Source organism: Jaculus jaculus, chromosome 1, assembly GCF_020740685.1.
Source record: "Jaculus jaculus isolate mJacJac1 chromosome 1, mJacJac1.mat.Y.cur, whole genome shotgun sequence".
In the NCBI taxonomy this organism is placed as follows: domain Eukaryota; kingdom Metazoa; phylum Chordata; class Mammalia; order Rodentia; family Dipodidae; genus Jaculus; species Jaculus jaculus.
Genome location: NC_059102.1, coordinates 109,834,457 through 109,856,216, shown reverse-complemented (window position 1 = coordinate 109,856,216; position 21,760 = coordinate 109,834,457). Strand labels below are relative to the sequence as shown.

The 21,760-nt window shown below is 38.6% G+C and overlaps 1 protein-coding gene across 3 annotated transcripts in view; it reads right to left on the bottom strand.

The window, feature by feature from the left end:
- Positions 1-590: 590 nt before the first annotated feature.
- Tgfbr1 (transforming growth factor beta receptor 1) overlaps positions 591-21,760 on the bottom strand; it is a 68,755-nt gene continuing 47,585 nt past the window's right edge. For all 3 annotated transcript variants that reach the window (XM_004656956.3, XM_045151294.1, XM_045151299.1), the window contains exons 5-9: positions 19,075-19,242; positions 15,713-15,869; positions 13,516-13,640; positions 12,066-12,196; positions 591-5,028 (exon numbers count right to left, since the gene is read on the bottom strand). In XM_004656956.3, the coding sequence (XP_004657013.1) occupies positions 4,903-5,028; positions 12,066-12,196; positions 13,516-13,640; positions 15,713-15,869; positions 19,075-19,242 (707 nt within the window). In that variant the 3' untranslated portion in view covers positions 591-4,902. The remainder of the gene's footprint in view (positions 5,029-12,065; positions 12,197-13,515; positions 13,641-15,712; positions 15,870-19,074; positions 19,243-21,760) is intronic.

The following is a 21,760-nucleotide window of genomic DNA, read 5'->3' as shown; positions in this document are numbered from 1 at the left end:
GTCTACCTGGAGTACCCTGCCTATACAAGAGTAAGCAGCTTCTCCCAGAAGACAGAGCATGCTATATTACCATTTTGCAAATGCCTCTAATGTCTTCAGCACTTTGCTTCTGTTCTGCTTATGGTATCTTTGTGTGTGTGTGGGGGGGGGGGGAAGGTGGGGGAGAATGAGCATGCCAGGGCCTTTAGCCACTGAAAACAAATACCAGACACATGCGCCACCTTGTGCATCTGGCTTACATAGGTACTTGGGAATTGAACTCAGGTCATTAGGCTTGGCAGGCAAATGCTTTAACCACTAAACCATCTCTCTAGCAAGCATGCAGAAGTAGAGAGAAGTAGAGGAGAGACAAGGCAGGGTGATCAGAGAAAGGAAATGTATGAAGGACTCAACCAGTTGTGACTGTCTTGGATGATGGGAGAGAGGGATGTGAACCAGGGAATGGCTTCTGGACTCAAAAGAATACACTCCAGCAAGGATCACCAGGGGAGTGGAGAACTTGGTCCTATAGGTCACATGAAATAGAACAACCTGAATGAATTTGGGAACTTATTCCCCTGAGATTCCAGAAAAGAATGCGGCCACTGGCATTTGGAGGGGGGAAGTAATTTATTTGCATTGCTTCCATTTTTCTACTGTAGTGTTAGGACTTAACAGAACCATCACTTTCCTATTTCCTATTTACAGGTCATCTGGAATATTACTACAAATACAATGTACAATTCTTAAAAACTTATGGGGAAATGCAAGTTTCTTCTCTTTACAGGCTTTCCAAAGTCATTCAACTTAAATGAATATTTATAAGGACATCTTCTGTACATATCTCATGGGGCAGAGATCACATCGATAAGAGTCAAAAGAACTTTGCACAAATACAATAAAATATAGAAAACAAGGCATAATGATGTTATTTGGGGTACAAATATAAACACAGTACCATTTGAGTAATTTAGCAACATAATACTCATACTTTATAAAAATCAAACTGCAAACCTGGAGAATGCTCTGACAAATATTAAACATTATATACACAATGAGGTAAATGTACCTTGGTCTCTTGAGAGGTAATTTAAGTTTAAAGCAATTGACATTTTGAAGCATCTCCTTGACATATAAAGAAATATCAAATACCCCACGTTCTATTGGCACAATGTGGAAGAGGGAATATCAAAACATGGTTCATGATATTAAATTCACAAATCTTTTTAAAAAACAAAAGGTTCACTTTAAATTTTAAGAAAGAGATTCAATGTTACTAACTGTACTTTTAATTTACATTTACAAGTAAGATTGCATATTAGGATTGAAAATAATGTGTACTGACAATCCTCACAGCATTCCTATAGAGGGCCCATGGGAATTCCAAAACACAAATGAGAAGCTGCAGTACTTTTCCAGAGTGATATTCTTTAGGATTTCAAAATATAAAAGTATTTTCTGCTGAGCTGCAATGTAGCCTTTTTTGGAATCTCCATGATCTGGAGCCAGAACATAGCTATAATCAAGAAACAACTTACAATTGTTCTTTTATCAGTGCATGGTTTTTAAAAAAAGTTTGATATGTCTGGTGTGTTTATTTTGTTGTGCATGTTAATTAGCATTCTGTCACTGTTTTTACAAAATTGTCTACATCTGACAGTTTTCAGAGAAGAAAAAAAAGGTCACCCACACGTATTACAAAATGGTTAAGTGATCACTTAGTTCCGCGGGGAGAAAGGAGACCTGGGACTCTGATGCTGCGGCACCGCATGCTGACTCAGGCACTTCTTGAGCACTCTCACTGCAACAGAGCGCCGCTCAGCTTTCCAAGCCTCACAAGCGGACACTGACTGTGATGAAACTTGCTGCCACAGCTGCTGCCTTGCAGTCACCCTACTCCTCACCCATGGCTCAGGTCAAAGCAGGGCAACCAGCAGAGTACCCCAAGCTGCATCACTCACTCTCCATACCTACAGACATCTAATCCCTGCAACATCCAGTGACTCAAGGAAATCAAAATATCCCATAGCTTCCATGACCACTTCACTCTAGGTCTCAAAAGCCACTACTCACCAGGCGTGGTAGTGCACACCTTTAGTTCCACCACTCGGGAGGCAGAGGTAGGAGGATCTCTGTGAGTCTGAGGCCGGCTTGAGACTATATAGGTCAGTCTAGGCTAGAGCAAGACCTTACCTTAAAAAAAAAAAAATAAAGCCACTCTTCTGTCAAAAAGCAGGAGGCAGACAGGGGGTAATGGTCTTGAGCCAGAGGTTAGCAGGAAGGCAAAATGAGAGGAATAGAGATGAAGATATGAAGGACCAGGGATGTCTATAACTCAGTGAGTCTATGGTGCTGACAAAATAATGTGGGCGGGCAGGTAATTTTCTAGAAGATAAGTTTGAGCCATACTAAATAAATCATGGAAGTTGAGCATGTTGGATAGGATGAACAAACAAATGACTGGGCTTCTAAATGACAAAAAAGTAAATTCATCTACAATTATAGCCATAGTAATCATGACCTAGCTCAGCATTTAAGTTATTTCTATATTCAAATGTTAGCCAGTTGTGTTCATCAAACTAAACCAAAAAGGAATTAGCTGTAGAAACATGTAAACTCAAAAATAACTAAATTTCAACTTAAAAAATTCCCTGATTCATCAAAAGCACATTTTATCTACTTAGGCAAGAATAGTACACCTGTAACTCAATCTCTGATGCAATAAGGAGTATCTTTAGCAAAAACTGATTTCCTTATATTAAAGTGAGAAACTGTATTACAACTTTAAAATCAGACAACTTTTGGCATGTTTTTAAAATTACATGAAAATAGTTTTAGTAATAAGATACATTGGTCCCCTGGATTTCATAAAGCAGATCTCATAGGTTTAGAAATAAAAAAAGTACCTGATCTTAGATTATTAAACAAGTAATATAACAACTATAAAACATAAATCTCTCAAACTTACTTTAATGAAATCATGGTAACTATAGGAAAAAAAACCTCAAATTTGTAGTGAAAATATTAACCTCTAATTACATTTTCCCCATGATGTTTTTAAACATATTAAATTGACACTAAATTCCTATGTAATATGTCATATATTCTAAAATTACTTTGGTAATTTAAGACCAAATAGTCTTCAAATTTACTCTAGGTATAAGAGATAAGACATTACTAGAATGCAACTTAATTCACCATAAACAGTCATAATCTCTTGGCCAAAACACTGTAATAGTGATTCTGCTGGCCCTTTATCCAGGCATTGTCATCACTATTGTCAAATCTTGTCTTACAGCTATGATAGCCTTTTCATCCTCAGAGTAAGATCACAGTGATAAAAAGGATTCTGAAAACTGTAAAAGCCCTGTAAGGACTTTACAGCACTGGAAGAAAAACCCAATTATTAACCAGCTAACTCCAACATCAGGTACGGGTAGACCATGACAAGCTCACTGTGAACATTTAATTTCACTGAAAAGATTTGCAAGCAGAGACCCTTCTTTCAGAATGCCCTTTAGCTACCACCTATCCCAGTACCAAAGGCACACTGACTTCAGTTATGTCACCATGTCAAACAGGTAGCTGTAATATCTGTACGTATAATGAGATTTTAAAAGACTGAATTAAAAGCTGCCTTCCTCAGTGCAGTGAGACCTCAAAACTACACCAACTCTAACCTTACAAAGGACAGAGAATCCACCAAACACTTATACCTACATAGTAAATGTGACGGTCACACACATTTGTTGTCTATTTCAATTAACTACCTTTGCCTCCCTAGAAAAGGTTTATTATTTAACATTAGCCATATTTGAGTTTTAAATGTAATTCATTTCTTAGAAAAAAAAATAACACTGTCTTTGATCAGATAAGGGAAAAATGGCTTAGAGAATACCACACCACTTTCACAAGCAGCTAGACAAACTTTCCTTTACAGAAAAATTAGTCTGTATACTACAAAGGTTACATTATTAAAGCACTGTAAGCATCTAGAGTGCCACAACACAACAAAACTGCAAAGCTCAGTGTGAGAATATTCCAACATGACCATGACAACCATTATTATTAATGCCACTGCATTTCTTTAGTGGTTCAAGCACATTTTGGTAGGAGAAAGGCATTTTCAAAACGGAATACTTAATGACATCACAAAAACTCTTCCCAAAAAGCAACACAAAAAAGGCTTGGGGTTACCCAGATAAATAAACTTTTTGCATTCAAACACTACAGATTGAACACAGAGACATTAAGCAATTCTATTCTTTTCCATTAGAAGTGGCACTTACTGGTATAGTACAATCCCATTGTGAAGGCATGTAATTTTATGAATATGTGAAAGAACACTAATAGTATACAAAATACACTTGCATAAATTATGTTCCTCACCACTATATGAGGTCATTTTTAGACTCAGGTAAGAGTTCTGTAAGTTTTAGGTTAAGATCCTGAAAAAACCGTAGAACAGTACATTCAAAGCATGAATCAAGGAAACTTCTTTAGTGGTTCAGAATTCTCTGAGAATGTACTAACCAGGATAAGTCAAGTTCTTTAACAGTAAGAAATGTTTTGTGTAACTCAACAATCTTGCTCCTTTACCCTTAAAGACAATCATCAACACAGCAGAGTTACATAAAGTTAAGACCAGAAATCTTTTAAAAAGACAAGTCTTGTTAATAAAAAATAAAGGTAGACTACACAACATTTGCAACTGTCCTGGGAAAGAAGCTTCATAGTGCACAGAAGGACCCACAGGGCTGTTTCCGGGATCCAAGGAAATCCTGGGAAGCTTTCAAATGACCTTATTCCACTGCTGCAAAAGGAAGCAATATCCTTCTGTTCTCTCAGTGAGGTAGAACAGCTGACCTCTCAAATGAAAACCCAGAAGCACATCTGAAAAAGAGTTCCAGCAAAGCTGCACAATTACATTTTGATGCCTTCCTGTTGACTGAGCTGTGACAATGTTTTTTTAATCCGCAAAGCTGTCAGTCTGGCTGCTCCATTGGCATACCAACATTCTCTCATAATTTTAGCCATCACTCTCAAGGCCTACAAGAAAACACAATAATCACAATTAAGGTACACTTACTACCTCGTTATTAAAACTGGTAAGATTTTTTCCCCTGTGAATTTTCTTTTAAAATGACACATATACACAAAAGTTTTTGTTCTAGCATTATTTGTGATAGTAAATGAGTGAAACTAACTTCAGTTCCCATCAGGATACTGGTGCCACCTGCTAGAAAGCAGATGGACAAGTGAAAAATTTATTCACTTCTCTGAAAAACCTAAGCCAGCACTAAGACAGAACAAAAGGAATCTGCCCTACAGTGAAACTCCCCTGAACTGAGAAATTACCTGCATGAAGTACTTTTAGAGGAAAGCTTGGAGTAAAATTTTAGGGGTATGAGCTCAGACAGCTGAAACCCAAGTACTTGTCCACCACCAACTTTATATACCTGGACAATCCACTGCTACTACAGCAGATTAGAAGGTTTTTGTCTGAGAGGACATTATCTCTGGTTTGGGAAATATAAGGGTAGAAGCTTCATACTGGAAACATACTGAATGTTAAGACTGTAAGTTTTTTCCTCAATATATGGGCAGCACCTTGTAGATGCTCCTCAGGACAGGAGACTGAAAGAACCTTCTTAAAATCTGAGCAGCCCAAGAAAACAGACTGGGAAGACTAACATCAGTGGCTTCCTCCCTAGAAAGCAATCCAGACAGATCACCTAACGAGCATAGTCAATAAGATCCATCCCCAGGCACAGAGGTTCCTGTCAGTTTTCAGACCCTCTTTGAAAGTGAAGAGTCTGATCACACATTTGAGGAAAGTACCATGAAAAACTGAACAACAACAACAAAAAAATTAACTTGGCGAAAACAGAAAACGTAAGGAGAGAACAATGTATCAAAACTATTAATAAAGGATGAGGTTATAGCTCAATGTTACAGTGCTTGCCCAGCATATACAAGGCTCTAGGTTCAATCTCTACTACTACCACCACCACCACAAACAGACAATACTGATATCCATCATTGGTAGTTCTTATAGTTGCTTCAATCTGTCCCCACTGTATCTTTCAGCCCACATATCCCATATTAGATGTATTCCTCAAACATGTATTAACAGGATAATGGTTTAAGTAGTAAATAGAAGGAACACTGAGGGAACAAACAAGTACTTAAAATTAAAAATATGAGAACAACTGCTAGCCTGAGAATCTCCTTGAGGGAAATAGTAGACACTGAGGAGACTCAAAACTCATCAAAGCAGAATACCAGACTGCTGAGAGCTCCATACTAAGGGAGACTTACAACATACTCTCCAAGGCTCAGGGAACATTGTGGAAGAGGGGGACAGAAAAATTGTAAGAGCCACAGGTGGGAAGGAGTATCCTGAGGTATTGTCCCCACCACAAATGACTGGCACATTCATGACCCCCACAGTAAACAGCAATAATCCCAATGAGGAGGACCCTCAGTGGAACAGAGCCAAGGGAGAGAGAATGAGTATAACCCAACGGGAACATGACCAATATGAAACATGTTAAAAGAAATAATGTAAGTGAGAAGGAGAGAGAAAAGAGAGAGAGACAGAGAAACAATATAAATGGAAAAACAGAGACAGAGATAGACGAGAGAAGAACTGGAAGATGAAACTGATAAACCACCCCAAAGAGCAGAGAAAAACAAAAGACAAAACAAAACCAAGAAGCTGGGCATGGGTGTGGTGGCATACACCTTTAATGCCAGCACTTGGGAGGCAGAAGTAGAACTGCTATGAGTTCAAGGCCACCCTGAGACTATACAGTGAATTCCAGGTCAGCCTGAGCTAAAGCAAAATCCTACCAAAAGAGAGAGAGAAAGATAAGAGGACAGAAAAGAAATTGAGAAGACAGGTAGTCTAACCTTCATGTAACCAGAGTTGAAGAACATAAACAAAAGAAAATGGAAGTGAAGCTATCTATCCAATACTACTATAGAAGTATTTCCTGGAAAAGAACATATGCTTCCAGAGTTAAAGGACCACATGCTAACATGCACATATATGTTATTTAACACATATTTTTGAGTGTCTACCATATACCAAGTACCATTTTAGGTGCTAGGAATATAGCAGTGAACAGACAAATTCCCTGTCCACATAAAAAATTACTGTAAAATACATGAACCTTCTGATAGTAGTCAGGAGTAGACAAAGCATGGCAAGGAAAAAAGGGCTATTTTCAATAGGAAGAGAAGTAATGTCTCATTAACAAGGCAACGTCTGATTAGAGACCTGAAAGAGGAGCAAAGAAACAAAGCTGTGAGATCAGAAGCAGTGATTCAACATAAAAAGCAAAGGGGCTTCCAGTTAAGATGGCGGCATAGGAACCACACCAAAGCAGCCTAGGGAGAAAATCCCTCCCCCCCAAAAAAAATCAGCAAAATGCACTCTTGTACTAAAAAGTATATGAAACTATCAACTGTAGCAGTAGGAGAGATCCACAGCATCTAGAGCCCACAGAAGCAGGCAGAAGCGGCTCCAGCAGCAGTGGGACCAGGTCCATGGGGCCACAGCCACAAGGCTCGGCCTGAGCCACAGGAAGAGCCAGGTGAGGGGATTCTCCACCCACAATGGCCTCCATGCAAACTCAAGAAACGTGAAGAGAGGACGGCAGGGACTAATGGAGGAGCTGTTTGTGAGGTAGAGGATCACATGGACCAGTGGGAGAACTAGAGCCACCATTTACAGCCTCCCCACCCCTACCGCCAGCGCAAGTGCCAGCAAGATCAGAGACCTGGGGAAGGGAGCTCATCCACACAGCACCTGGCACTGTCAACCAGAACAGCATCCAGCGACCCAGGCAGCCTACCTGAGTCCACAGCACAGCAAAGAGGGACACAAGTGGGCATGCAGCATAACTGAGACCAAAACCATCCCAAAATGTAACTGGGATTATACCAGGTCAGTACCCGCCAAATAAGCCTGATTTTATATATATATATACTTACACACACACACACACACACACACACACACACTTGACTCGGAAGTGCTAATTGTACCTTTCATCTCAGGATAAATTATACGTTAAATCTGATAGATGGTGGGATTTGCCATTCTTAAATAAGCTATATTTGGGGCTTGTCATTTGTTGCTTTCCTGATTTATATTATAGGGCCTTTGTTTCCTCTTCTGCTGTTCATTAGGGAAGGGTCTCACTTGGTCACAAACTGACTTGGAACCCTCTATAGACTAGAAAGCTTAGCCTCCCAGTTGACAGGATTAAGGGTGGGGCAACACACATGCTTAGGGACTGTGACTTTGTTAGAGAATCTGGTTGTCATAATACCAACTCTTGCATAAATACTCTGTGCTGTTTTTCTTTTTTTTTTAAATATATTTTATTTATTTATTTGTGAGAGAGAAAGAAGCAGAGAGAATGAGAGAGAGATAGAGGAAGAATGGGTGCTCCAGGGCCTCCAGCCACTGCAAATGAACTCTAGATGCATGCGCCTCCTTGTACATCTGGCTTACATGGGTCCTGGAGAGTCGAACCCGGGTCCTTTGGCTTTGCAGGCAAAGGCCTTAACTGCTAAGCCATCTCTCCAGCCTGTCTCTGTGCTGTTTTTCATTGAATGTGTACACTGTTCAGTTAAATTTTAGAATCTGCCTGTAGGTTTCTCCACTCAGCCTACTTGAGTATCTTCTCATAGCAGGTAAACCCAACATCTAATCTAGGGTCATTTTTGTAGATACTCTTGAGAGTCTTAAGAGCCACACCTAGAACCTTAAGCTCCTACCCTGAAGATATATAACATCAGATTGATTGATACATCAAATAATACTGCAGATAATTAGAAAGTCTAGGCATTAAATTAATCCAAGATACGTTATAACACAAGAAATACAAAAAAAATCAAGACAATATAAATCCACCAAAAATAATTAAAGCATCAGAAATGACCACCAGTGAAACTGATTTAGAGGAAATGCCTGAGAAAGATTTCAAAAGAATGATTGTAAATATGTTCAAAGAAATCAAAGAAATGAAAGAAGACACAGGAAAACAATTTAATGAAATAAGGAGGTCAATATAAGACATAAATAAGGAAATAGAAATAATAAAGAAATCCCAGTCAGAATTATAAGAAATGAAGAACACAGTCAATGAAATATATTTAAAAAAAAAAAAAAAACCTCTGTATAAAATCTCACCAGAAGAATGAATGAAGGAGAGGACAGAATATCTAAACTAGAAGACCAGGTGGCAGATCTAATACAGTCCAACAAAGAGAAAAACAAATTAATAGGAAAGAATGAATGGGAATTTCAAGATATTCGGGACACTATGAAAAGATCAAACTTAAGAATTCAGGGCATAGTAGGAGAATTTCACTCCAAAGGCATAGTAGGCATTTTCAACAAAATCAGAGAAGAAAACTTCCCCCAAATTGGGAAAGAGATGCCAGTGCAGACACAAGAATCCTTCAGAACACCAAACAGACAAAATCTGGAAAGAACCTCTCCTTGCCATATTATAATTAAATTACCAAACATACAAACAAAAGAAAATATATTGAAAGCAGTTAGAGAGAAAAATCAAGTCACATACAAAGGCAAGCCCATCAGGATCACAGCAGATTACTCAACACGAACTTTAAAAGCAGAAGGGCCTGGAATGATATATTCCAACTTCTGAAAGATAACAACTATCAACCAAGGTTATTTTATCCTGCAAAGCTATCCAGTCAAATAAAAGGAGAAATAAGGACATTCCACAGCAAAAGCAGGCTAAAGGAATATTTGAAGACAAAACCAGCTCTACAGAAAATACTTGAAAGGATCCTCCATGCTGAAGAGAAAGAAAAGCACACATATAAGCAACCTGGAAAAAACAAGTCATATTCAAATACTAGTTAATACAAGAGAGCAAGGTAAAACCAGAAGAACTACATACAAGAGAGCAAGGTAAAACCAGAAGAACTACAAAACAGCAACAACAAAAATGGCCAAAGTAAATAAACACCTTTCCATAATAACTCAATATCAACATTCTCAATGCCCCAACCAAAAGATAGGTTCACAGACTGGGTTAAAAAGCAGAATTCTTTAATTTGTTGCCTCTAAGAAACCTTTCTACAAAGGATGGAGACTATCTTAGGGTGAAAGGTTGTAAAACAGTGTTTTAAGCAAATGGGCCTAGAAAACAAGCAGGGGTTGCTATCCTAGTATTTGACAAGGTAGACTTCAGCCCAACACTAGTTAGGAAAGATACGGAAGGTCATTTTATATTGATTAAAGGCACACTCCAACAGGAAGGCATTATAATCCTAATCATATATGCATCTAGCATGGGGGCTCCCAACTTCATCAAACAAACTCTATTAGAACTAAGGTCACAGATAACACCAAACACAGTTGTAGTGGGTGACTTCAACTGACAGGTCATTCTGGCAAAAAAAAAAGGGGGGGGGGGCATCTCAAGACAAAAGCTATACAGTTGGCCTTGAGAATAATCCCTCAACTGGAAGCAACAAGAAGACTCTGAAAGTCATCAGTTTCTTGTGTATACAGATGTTACTTCCAACTGAACCAAGGGCCTTACATACTAGGCAGGCACTCTACCATTAAACTGTATCCTCAATCCTTTTTTTTTTTTTTTTTTTTTTGGTTCATTTTTTATTTTAAGACAGCATCTTGATAAACTCCCTAGGCTGGCCTTGAACTAGCTCTGCAGAACAGGCAGGCCTGGAGCTTGTATTCCTCCTGCCTCAGCTTCCTGAAAAGATGGGATTATAAGGCCTGTACTAATAGGTCCAGCCAGTTACATATTCTTAATACGTTGCAACTAAGAGATTTTAAAATCCCAGAAAAGCAAAAGGTTGAAATAGTGGATAAGTATATAGAAAATTAACCAAATTCAGAAAAATTAAAAATAGCATTACTTCATCATGACATAATATCAACTGTAAATTGTACATGTTCTTTGTGCTTAAAAACCACATGTTTATGACAATAAATTCATTAGTAAAAAAAAAATCCATGTTTATAGTAACTGGTTTTTGGTTTTTCGAGGTAAGGTATCATTCTAGCTCAGGCTGACCACAATGTAGTCCCAGGGTGGCCTCAAACTTGTGGTGATCCTCCTCCTACCTCTGCTTTCGAGTGTTGGGATTAAAGGCATGAGCCACCATGCCTGGCCTCTTTTTAATTATTATACAAGTACTTAAAGTCTGTACTTTCAAGTATCCAGATAAAGCTTTTAAAAGATACTCTCATTTGTCAAGCTCTGCCACGTGAAATTTCTCTGAGTACACTGAGCTGTATCTCCTCTGGGCCTGGATAGTTCATTTTGCTGGAGGTAGCACACTCTATTGGTGCCTGACACCGGAGTCCTACATTATTTTTAAATGTAAAAACCACCAAAGTGACTAGCTTTTTATACTACTTACACTATAAGACCTCAAATTTGGAAGGCTATACCTTTACCTCATCAATATTATAATAGATGGCAATTAAGAGTAGATTCAATAAAATTTGTCTTAGAAATTCATTTCTAAAACTTTCTCTCAGAGCTGGGGATGACACAGTCTGACCCTGCTGGACACTCCCAGTGAACAGTCACCTGGACAATCATATGAACAAAATGTGCAGTCATCTGAAACGTTTTTCCAGTGACTGTATCCAACCAAGTTCCTCATTTTACAAAGGACAGTAAGTTCCTGAGAAAGGATAGGGTCCTCCAAACTCCAACTCTGAAACAGGAGCCAGGCTGGTGTAGTATACAGACCTCCTAGTTCTTGTCCAGTATTTATTTGTCACAGTGTTCTGAGCTGCCCTGGCTGAAGGGAGGCATTCATTTAAATGGCAGGCACCAAACTTAATTTGGTAGATCTAACCATGTTTAGACATGATGATGACCATGGCAAATGTTCTACACATTTTTAATGTTCTTAAAACTATAAAAATAGTTATCACTATTAGATATAACTATCACTATGAAAAAAATCTAGCCTCTTTTCCTTAAAGTAGCAAATTTCTACTTACTAAGCAAAATCAGTTTAGAATAATGGTCTAGTGACAAAATACTCACCTCACAGCTCTGCCATCTGTTTGGGATATTTGGCCTTAACTTCTGTTCACAAACTACTTTTCTCATTTCTTCAACTGATGGATCAGAAGGTACAAGATCATAATAAGGCAGCTGGTAATCTTCATGAATACCTGTATTGATTAAAAAAGCCATTCTGAAGAACTTAATCAGCCACTGATACACTGTTAGAAAGATTACCTGAAGCTTGTTATGTGTCCCACTACTAAATCCAGTGGGTGGAGGAAGGCTCATAGCTTACTCTACTTCATCCACACCCCACCCACCCATGAGACATGACCGGGCCCACCTTCTGAAACTATACACTTCCATGAAATGAGTAAAGACTATTTCCAGGATCGTTAACTATGAGTGCTATGACGACAAGGTTGATATTTCCCTTTGTGGTAGTTTGATTTGGGTGTCTCCCATAAACTTATGTGTTCTGAATGCTAGGTCCTCAGCTGGTGGCAATTGTGGAACTGAAGCCTCCTGGAGGTGATGTATTGTTGGGGGCGGGTTTCTGAGTATTACAGTCAGATTCCCTTTGCCAGTGTTTGGCACCCTCTTCTGTTACTGCTGTCCACCTGAGGTTAGCCAGGAGGTGATGTCCACCCTCTGCACATGCCATCATTTCACCTGTTACCATGGAGCTTCCCCTTGAGTCTGTAAGCCAAAATAAAACATTTCCTCCCATAAACTGCTCCTTGGTCAGGTGTTTTCTGACCCTATTACCCTACTAGGCATTAAATGAAATTTTATTATGTGATTGCACTCTCACTGGGTGTAGGAGTACAAAACTTGATCAGTTAACTATGAATCATATAAGGTAAGCACGAAGTAGAAATCTCTTCCTCTACTGGCATTCATCAGTAACATATCCTATTTGGTATAACAACAAGACATATTCTTTCACTGCCTCAAAAGCTTGAACCCCCTAAGTCCAAGCCAAGCCCAGTCTCAAGCCCTTGGGCTGCTTTTTAAGCCAACACGGACAATTTGTTCAATCTAAAGTAAAACCCAAAAGTTAAAGTAAGCATAGTGTAAAAACTAATGCAATATTAATGTAACTGTCATTACATTAATCTCCAATAATTAAGCTGAAAAAAGTAACCATAATATCAAGACAAAAACAAAATAGTATGATCAAAGCCCATCCTAGAAACAACTTCCCAGGTAGCCTCTCAAGCAGTGGTCCATTCTAAATAACTACAGTCCAAGAAAACAAAAGGCTGGGTACTGATTCTGCTGAAGATTCAAATGGCAACAGAAGACAACACTGGGAGAAAACTATATTGGCATGCCAAATCATCTCCCCCACTCCAGGTTTTATCTCCTGTTCCCTTAAGGACTGCCTGTCAGACTGCTAACTATAGGATTTCAATCAGTAAGGAGGTCAATTCTTGAGTAACTTCTGCTAATGAAAGACTATTGGGGAAAAGAGAGCATTTACCACCAATGGAACATCGTCGAGCAATCTCCCAGAACACTAAGCCCATTGCATAGATGTCCGCACGTTTGAAGGATTCAAAATGTTTCATATTTATGGAATCATCTAGAACTTCAGGGGCCATGTATCTAAAAAAGAAGTCAACATTTTATCTCATTGAACATTTTCTTTTACTTTTGGACAATGGGGGGCGGGGTGTAAGGGATCAGTTAACTTTTTCTCCCTTTAGCATGGCTCTACTGTTTTTAAAAACAAAAGACCAAAATAAATAAATGATTCACATATACTGTAACAATTTCCCCAAGTGCACAGAACACAGAATGAAAACTTATCCTATTACTGACAGCAATAGCATTTGGATCAATGTCCCTCCAGACCTAGACACATATATAAATATTAAATACCCATACTGTTTTGCAAATTAATTATGTTAACTAAATCCCTTGAAATGTTGAAATGGCAGTTTAATGTTATTTACCTTCTGATCTTAGTTATAACACCTGTGACTGTTACAAATTCTCTAATGTACACACCACCCTTACATACTATGTACAGACCACATTGTTTTAATCTGGAAGTCTTCTCACTACAACAATATGAAAAAGGGCAGAACATACTATATGGAACAAACTAATGCATAAGAATGAGTGCTAGTCCTTGTGCTGGTGCCACATTACATGGTTCTACAGTTTCAAAAACCCTGCTGAAGTTCCAAGTCAGGACTATGAAGACCTGCAAAGGCCCACCACTGTTGATCTCTCAGCCAGTGAAGAGTTCTAAAGTCCCTACTAAACCCAGAAACCATGAGCACAGTTTAGATTGATTAAAGCTTCTGGATTTCTTCAAGGTCAAGTGAGTAGTTATGAATAAATGTTGCATGTTGGGCTGGAGGGATGGCTTAGCAGTTAAGGCATTTGCCTGCAAAGCCAAAAGACCCAGGTTTGATTCCCCAGGACACATGTTAGCCAGGTGCACAAGGGGCGCACGCATCTGGAGTTCATTTGCAGTGGCTGGAGGCCCTGGCATACCCATTCTCAACCTCTTTCTCTGTCAAATAAATAATAATAAAATATTTTTAAATGTTGCATGTTATAAACACAAAAGCTATTTTAAAAATATTTTATTAGAGAGAGAGTGAGAGAATGGGCGCGCCAGGGCCTCTAGCTGCTGCAAACTCCAGATGCATATGCTACCTGTGCATCTGGCTTACATGGGTACTGGTGAATAGAACCTGGGTCCTTAAGCCTCACAGGCAAGTACCCTAACCTCTAAGCCTCACAAAAACTTCTCAGTCAGATCTTTCAGTCTTCAGCTTACTATCTATATCAGGTTGGTTACATTTAACTTCTACAAAGTGATTTTCTGATTTGTGAATTCATGGCAATAACACCTACTTAATTAGATTCTTTTGAGAACTCACGCCTATAACAAATACTTATTAAGGCATATTAGGTATTGTGATGAATACTGGGAACACAAGGCTATTTGCAAACAGCATGTAATCCAATGAAATAGCAAAAAACAATTAGAATATGATATGGAAACTGTTTCATTAAGTTCAGAGAACCCTTGGTAAGAACACTTAAAGAAAGGTTTTGAGGCCCAGAAAAGCCTTCCCATGGAGAACAGTAAGAGAAAGTATACTCTATGACAAGGCACCCCCTCCCCCCTCACACACACACGTCCTAAGAAAGAAAGGCACAGGCTAACCGCAGCACAGCATTTGAGGAGGGATATAGATTACTACTAGTTATTACTTTCTTTTAAAATTTTTATTTATTTATTTATTTATTGGAGAGAGAACGGGGAGGGCAGATAGAGAGAATAGGCATACCAGAGCCTCCAGCCACTACAAACAAACTCCAGACATAGGCACCACCCTGTACATCTACTTAATATGGGTCCTGGGGAATTGAACCTGAGTCCTTAGGCTTTGCAGGCAAGGGACTTAACCACTAAGCCATCTCTTCAGCTCTATTACTGTTCTTACAATTAACCTAGTTAATGGCAATATTTTCTAGAAGGGTTGCTTTCTATCAGCATATATGTTTTTAAGTTAGGTAACCTTGACATAGGAGCAGAAAATACTCTAAGAGCTTCTATTAGTGGGCAAACTAATAAAGGACCAAGTTTGATAGGTACATAAAAATGAACAAGAAACTAACTTCAGGAGATATAAAACACCATTTCACAAGTATACCTTTTTGTTCCTACTCTGTGGTTTGGAGCAATATCAATTGTATCTGTGGCAGAATCGTGTCGTACTGCCAGTCCCAAGTCTGCAATACAACAGGTTCCATTCTTCTTCACCAAGATATTCTTTGATTTCAAATCTCTATGAGCAATGGCTGGTTTTCCTGAAAAAAAAAAAAAATTAAAACATGATTGCTTAAGAAGCAATACCAATCAGTACTCTTACCTTTAGGTTCAAAACCTCTTTTCCTGCCTCAGTGTTAAGAACTTTAGCCAATAAATTTCGGCTATTACTAACCTCAAGTGAATTACTAAGCCAACACAAAAGCCAAAAAAAGTGTTATTGGGTTGTTTGTAGGATCTTATAATTTTTTTTCAAGAACTTAATTATAGTGCTCAGTCCTGAATGAGACATCTACATCACCCTCTTCAAGGCTCAGAGAACAGTGTAGAAGTGGGGGGTGGGGGAAGGGGAACAGGAAGAATATAAGAGCCAGAGGATGGGGAAGAGTACTTTGGAATGCTGTCTTCTGGACATGGCTGTTGCATTACTTGCATGAGACCTGCACAATATTGGGCATATCAATATCCCATCATAGATGGTGGAGGAGGGTAAAACAAACAAAAAAAGGGGGGCTGGAGAGACGGCTTAGTGGTTAAGAGCTTGCCCGTGAAGCCTAAGGACCCTGGTTCGAAGCTCGATTCCCCAGGACCCACGTTAGCCAGATTCACAAGGGGGCACATGAGTTTGGAGTTCGTTTGCAGTGGCTGAAGGCTCTGGCGCACCCATTCTCTCTCTCTCCCTCTCTCTCGCTGTCTGTCACTCTCAAAAATATAAAAAACAAACAAACAACAGGCATCATGTTGGAAAGGAGTTTAGTTGGGGAAGGAAGAGAGGGCAATGGGAAGGGACTATACTCAATATGTATTCTATATACAGGTATAAAACTGTTAAACTTTTTAAAAAATTTTAAGTCCCTAGTCATGTTGATATTTTAACCCAGGGACCAAGCATATAGATAGATCACTTCCCCTTCCAATCATTCCTAGAATGCATTCAGTAATATTAAGTATTATAAGTGCTATTACAATGTAGAAATCTTGGAACTGTCATCTACTGATGGTATATAATAGTTCAGAAAAGAAACATGGTAGTTTCTAAAACCTCTAAGTAGATTTACCATATGATCTAGGTTCAACTAGGATCAACTCCTAGATTCAAATTCCCCAGATAAATTGAAAACCACCATCTGGAATGTTTATCAACTAAAGAATGGATAGGCAACATATTGAATATATTCATACAATGTATAGAATCATAAAATCAAGAAAACACTGACATATGTTACAATACATTGAACATGCTAAGTAAAAAAAAAAAAAAAAACCTAGTCACAAAAAACCTCATTATATTTATATGAAATGTCCAGAATAAGTAAATCAATAGAGACAGACAGCAGATTTTTGGTTGTCGAAGCATTTGTGGAAAGTAAGGGATAATGCTAATAACTAGGTTTCTTTTTAGAGTAATAAAAATGCTCTAAAATTGATTGTTATAGTTTGAAGAGATGGTCCCCAGTATATTCACTGTATTATTAGTTTGTACTTTGCATCTGCAGCCACCTAGCTGGAGCCATGTAGTGTCACTGGACAGATCTTAAGGTGGAGTGATGGGTTTGAGATTTCAATCTAAACATATGCAAAATATGCCTAGCTGGAGTTCCTGAAGTATGCTGTGCTGTGTGACTTTTGGCTTGTGCTTTTTCCTCTCTCTCTACTTGGACATGTGAAGGCAGACCAGCTTCTTCTGCCATTATGGAACTTCCCTTGGATCTGTAAGCTCCAATAAATATCCCTTCCTCCATAACCATGCCTGGTCTGGAAGTTCATCTCAGTGAACCTGAAGCTGTTTGCTACAGGTGGTAAATACACAACTGAATCTTCTAAACAGCAAGAATTCTATGTTTTAAATGGGTAAAACTGTATTATTTGTGAATTATGACTCAACAAGCTTCTATAATGAATAACAACAAAAATGGGGCTAAGATGTGAAATAGCACATGTGCAGTAAGGCAGGGAGAGCAAAGGCATCAATTAGCACCTGACATCTGTACTGTACAAATAGTGTAGCACCAAATTTACTGTTTGTATAGCTAGGGCTTCATAGGAATCTGTAAAAAGAGTAAGACAGAAAACACAACTTTTAGGAAAGAATAAGCAGAAGGTTTAGGGTCATAGAATACACTAAAGAAAAAGTGCTGGGCAGGTTGCTTTGTGTACCTATCTGTAATGAAGAGAAAAGGGCAGGAAGATGAGGAATTCAAGTTCATATGTAGCTACACAGTGATTTTAAGGCTAGCCTGAGCTACATAAGACATAGTTTCAAAAAAAAAAAAAAAGACAAAGCTGTGTGTGGTGGTGCACACATTTAATCCCAGCACCCAGCAGGCAGCGATAGGAGAATCTCCATGAGTTCAAGGCCACCCTGAAACTACATAGTGAGTTCCAGGTTAGCCTGGGCTAGAGTGAGACCCTACCTTGAAAAACAAAACAAAACACAAAAAACAAGACAGCAAGAGACAGTACATGTGGGTTGGGGGAAGAAGAACAAGAGAGAGACAGATTGTTTTAAGATTTAGAAGACCAAACCTTCATAGCTAGAACAGTATTTAATATGATAACTACATCATGTGTTCTACTTATCTATAGGTCAAATATCAGATGGTAATGGGCTAGAGAGACAGCTTAGCAGTTAAGCGCTTGCCTGTGAAGCCTAAGGACCCCAGTTCGAGGCTTGAGTCCCCAAGACCCATGTTCACCAGATGCACAAGAGGGCACACGCGTCTGGAGTTCGTTTGCAGTGGTTGGAAGCCCTGGCGCGCCCATTCCCCCTCTCTCTCTCTCTACCTCTTTGTCTCTCTGTCTGTCGCTCTCAAATAAATAAATAAAAATAAAAAACAAAAAATTTAAATATCAGATGGTAAGGTAACACTTACATAGCATGTAGACATTGACAAAGCATGTTTATATTTCCTTTAATGCTACACATAAAAATAGATTCAATTTGAATTCTAAAATAAAGAACTGGGATGGTGGTGCATGCCTGTAATTCTAACACTTGGGAGGTAGAGGCCAGAGGATCGAGACTTCAAGGCCAGTCTAAACTACATAATGATTTGTAGTCCATCTCAAAATTTATTATGATGACTAAAAATATCTTTAAACAAATTTCCAGATTTCTGTGATTTTCAGCCAAAATAATTTCTTATAAAAAATAATTTTAAACATATCCACTTAGGCTAACATCTGTTTTTGAAAATCTACTAAGTTCATGGGAATTTACAGTTTAGCAACTGTTGAAAGTGTTACCTTGGGTACCAACAATCTCCATATGAAGATGGGCAAGACCACTTGCCGTGGACAGAGCAAGTTTGATCATTCCTTCCACAGTAACTGTATATCTGTTCAAGTAATCAAAAAGGGATCCATGCTCATGATAATCTGACACCAACCAAAGCTGAGTCCATGTACCATTGTCTGTAAACAGAGAAAGCATGTTTCAGTTGGGCTGTAGAACATTTATTACTCAAAAGTTACTATCACATTTTACTACCAATCTTTAATCACACAATTAGAACATGATGCCACCTTACCTTTGTATACATTTCCTTCCTCTTTTCTATTCCTTTTCAAAGTTTTGGCATGTGTGTACAGGACAGCATGTGCATACCATGGCATAATGTTGAACTAAGAAGCCAAGCTTAGTGTTAGTCCTTCTATCTTATTTGAGAGAGACTCTCTTGTTGGTCACTGTGAATGAAGGCTAGACTATCTGGTCCATAAACTTCAGGATTCACTGATTCCACCTCCCACTGCTGCAGGTTATGTTGGGATTAGAGTCCTGGACTTACACTGGTGCTGGGACCCAAACTCCAGCTACCAGGCTTGTGCAGCAAGCACTTTCAACCACTGGGCCAGCTCTGCAACCCCACATTTTTTCCTTTCTTATTATTTTATTTTACATTAATTATAATAGGTTATTCTCTTTTATTCCTTTGCCCCAGCTCCCGTTACCAACAGGGAGCCTCCTCAGTAGGGTTATGGTATTCACTGAAGGGTCATGAAGGCCTCAGTTAATCCCTGACCCCACATTTTCTTATACACTGTGTTTCCTATACTTTTATGTATATATCCTTTAGGTCCTCAAATTACACTTCCTATTCCAGAGATAAAGAAAAAAATATATATATATAATCCTATGTAGGAGAAAAAGAAACATATCCCAAGTCTATACAGATAGTAGTAAGGCTGGGACTCTACACTGCCTAGAAAAACACATGGGTCAGATTAGATACCCAGTGGCTATTTCTGAAAGAAGAGTCAGAAAGGAAAGCAACAGGGAAGGAAACAAACATCAGGGGAGGCCACTGTGACTTCAGTGAGAATGGAACAGCATGTGACAAAACTGAAGTGAGCTTTAATGAGAAGTAACAGACTGTGTATAATTTACAAAGATATCAGACAGGAATGATGATGATTCCAATGCTGCTAACTTAGACAATAAGGAGTGGTAACCTCTGAAACTGAGCTAGGAACTGAAAGGTCAGGAACAGAAAAGGCTACAAAGACTAGGACTCAACCCAATTTTAGTCAAGGTGATTTAGAACCTAAACAACTTGAAATGAAGATTACAAAAGTTACTTTGTAACCCAACATACAAATTTGAACTGTGTTTCCGCATGGTAAAGATGCTAGCTAGCCTCCTAGGCTATCTAGTTACTAAACCTTATTTGACCTAGAAATGGCTAGAAAACATTCTAATCTTTTTTTTTTTTAAAGCACTACAACTGTAAGAGACAGCAAAACTCAGTGAGCGATGCATACTTGAGTCGTTCTGACCTGAGATGGAATCCAGGCTGCATGTTATTGATTGCATGACCTCAGACATGCTTCTTAATGAGTTTTTGTTTCTCCTTTTATTCAACAAGGATATCTCACTTTGAAAACTCTTAAGAGAATTTTAAATAAAACATAGTACCAGAACTTTTCAAAAAGCAAGTAGTATAGTGCTTGACACATGAGAACTTAATATGTGCTGATGTGCTGCTCAGTACTAGCTATAAACAAAAGAAAAAAAAAACGATATAAAATAAGTTCTACATTTTGTAAATTGTTACTTCAAGAAAAACAAGCCTGATTAGAGGAGACTGAGGAGGAAAACAGAGCTTCAGTTTCTACAGAGTATTTCTTGGTGTTCCCAAAAGTATTTAAGAAATTAGTGATGCTACTTTGTATTAACTTATTCTTCACTAATTTCATAAACTGATTTGATTTTCTTTTCCTTTACACTACTACCTTATGTGTATGCCTATTAATCATGACTGAATTAAAAAACACAAGAAATAAAGATCATGAAAAAGGAAATTTCCTCAGATAATTGAACAAAGAGGCCAAAGAAAGATTATGTAAGAGGCTGAACATAGAAAGGGCTGTCTGATTAGCTTAATCAAGAGGAGAAAGATAAAGGGAAAGGGCTGGGGGGTGGAAGGTCTGGTTTCAAAGAAAGGGGGTAGAAAAGAGGCAGCAGGGTCAGCGAGTTCCCACGGTGACCACCAGATGACAGCACTTACTTGACAGCTGCTTGAATAAAATGAGAAAGTTAAGGGCACAGCAAGTCCAGTATTTTATGATCATGTGTCTATAACTCGGAACATGCTAACTACATGCACTAGATAGGTTTAAGCTTTAAAATACAGGTCTGAGAGTCACTATTACAGCAGAATTTGAGACCATGAATGTCCCTTTAAGACAGTAATTACCATCTGAAGAATTACAGACTTCTAAGAATAAGGTTGAGAAAAAAAGACAACTTAAGAAATGAGAATAGGGCAGAAATAGTGGCATACACCTGTAATCCCAGGAATGGGGAGACAGAGGCAAGAGGATCCTGAGATCAAGACCAGTAAAGGCTGTGTCAAAAATAAAAAGAATGAAAATATGAAAGCCAGAGAGAGGGTTCAGCAGCTAACTGCAAAGCCTGATGGCCTAAGTTCCA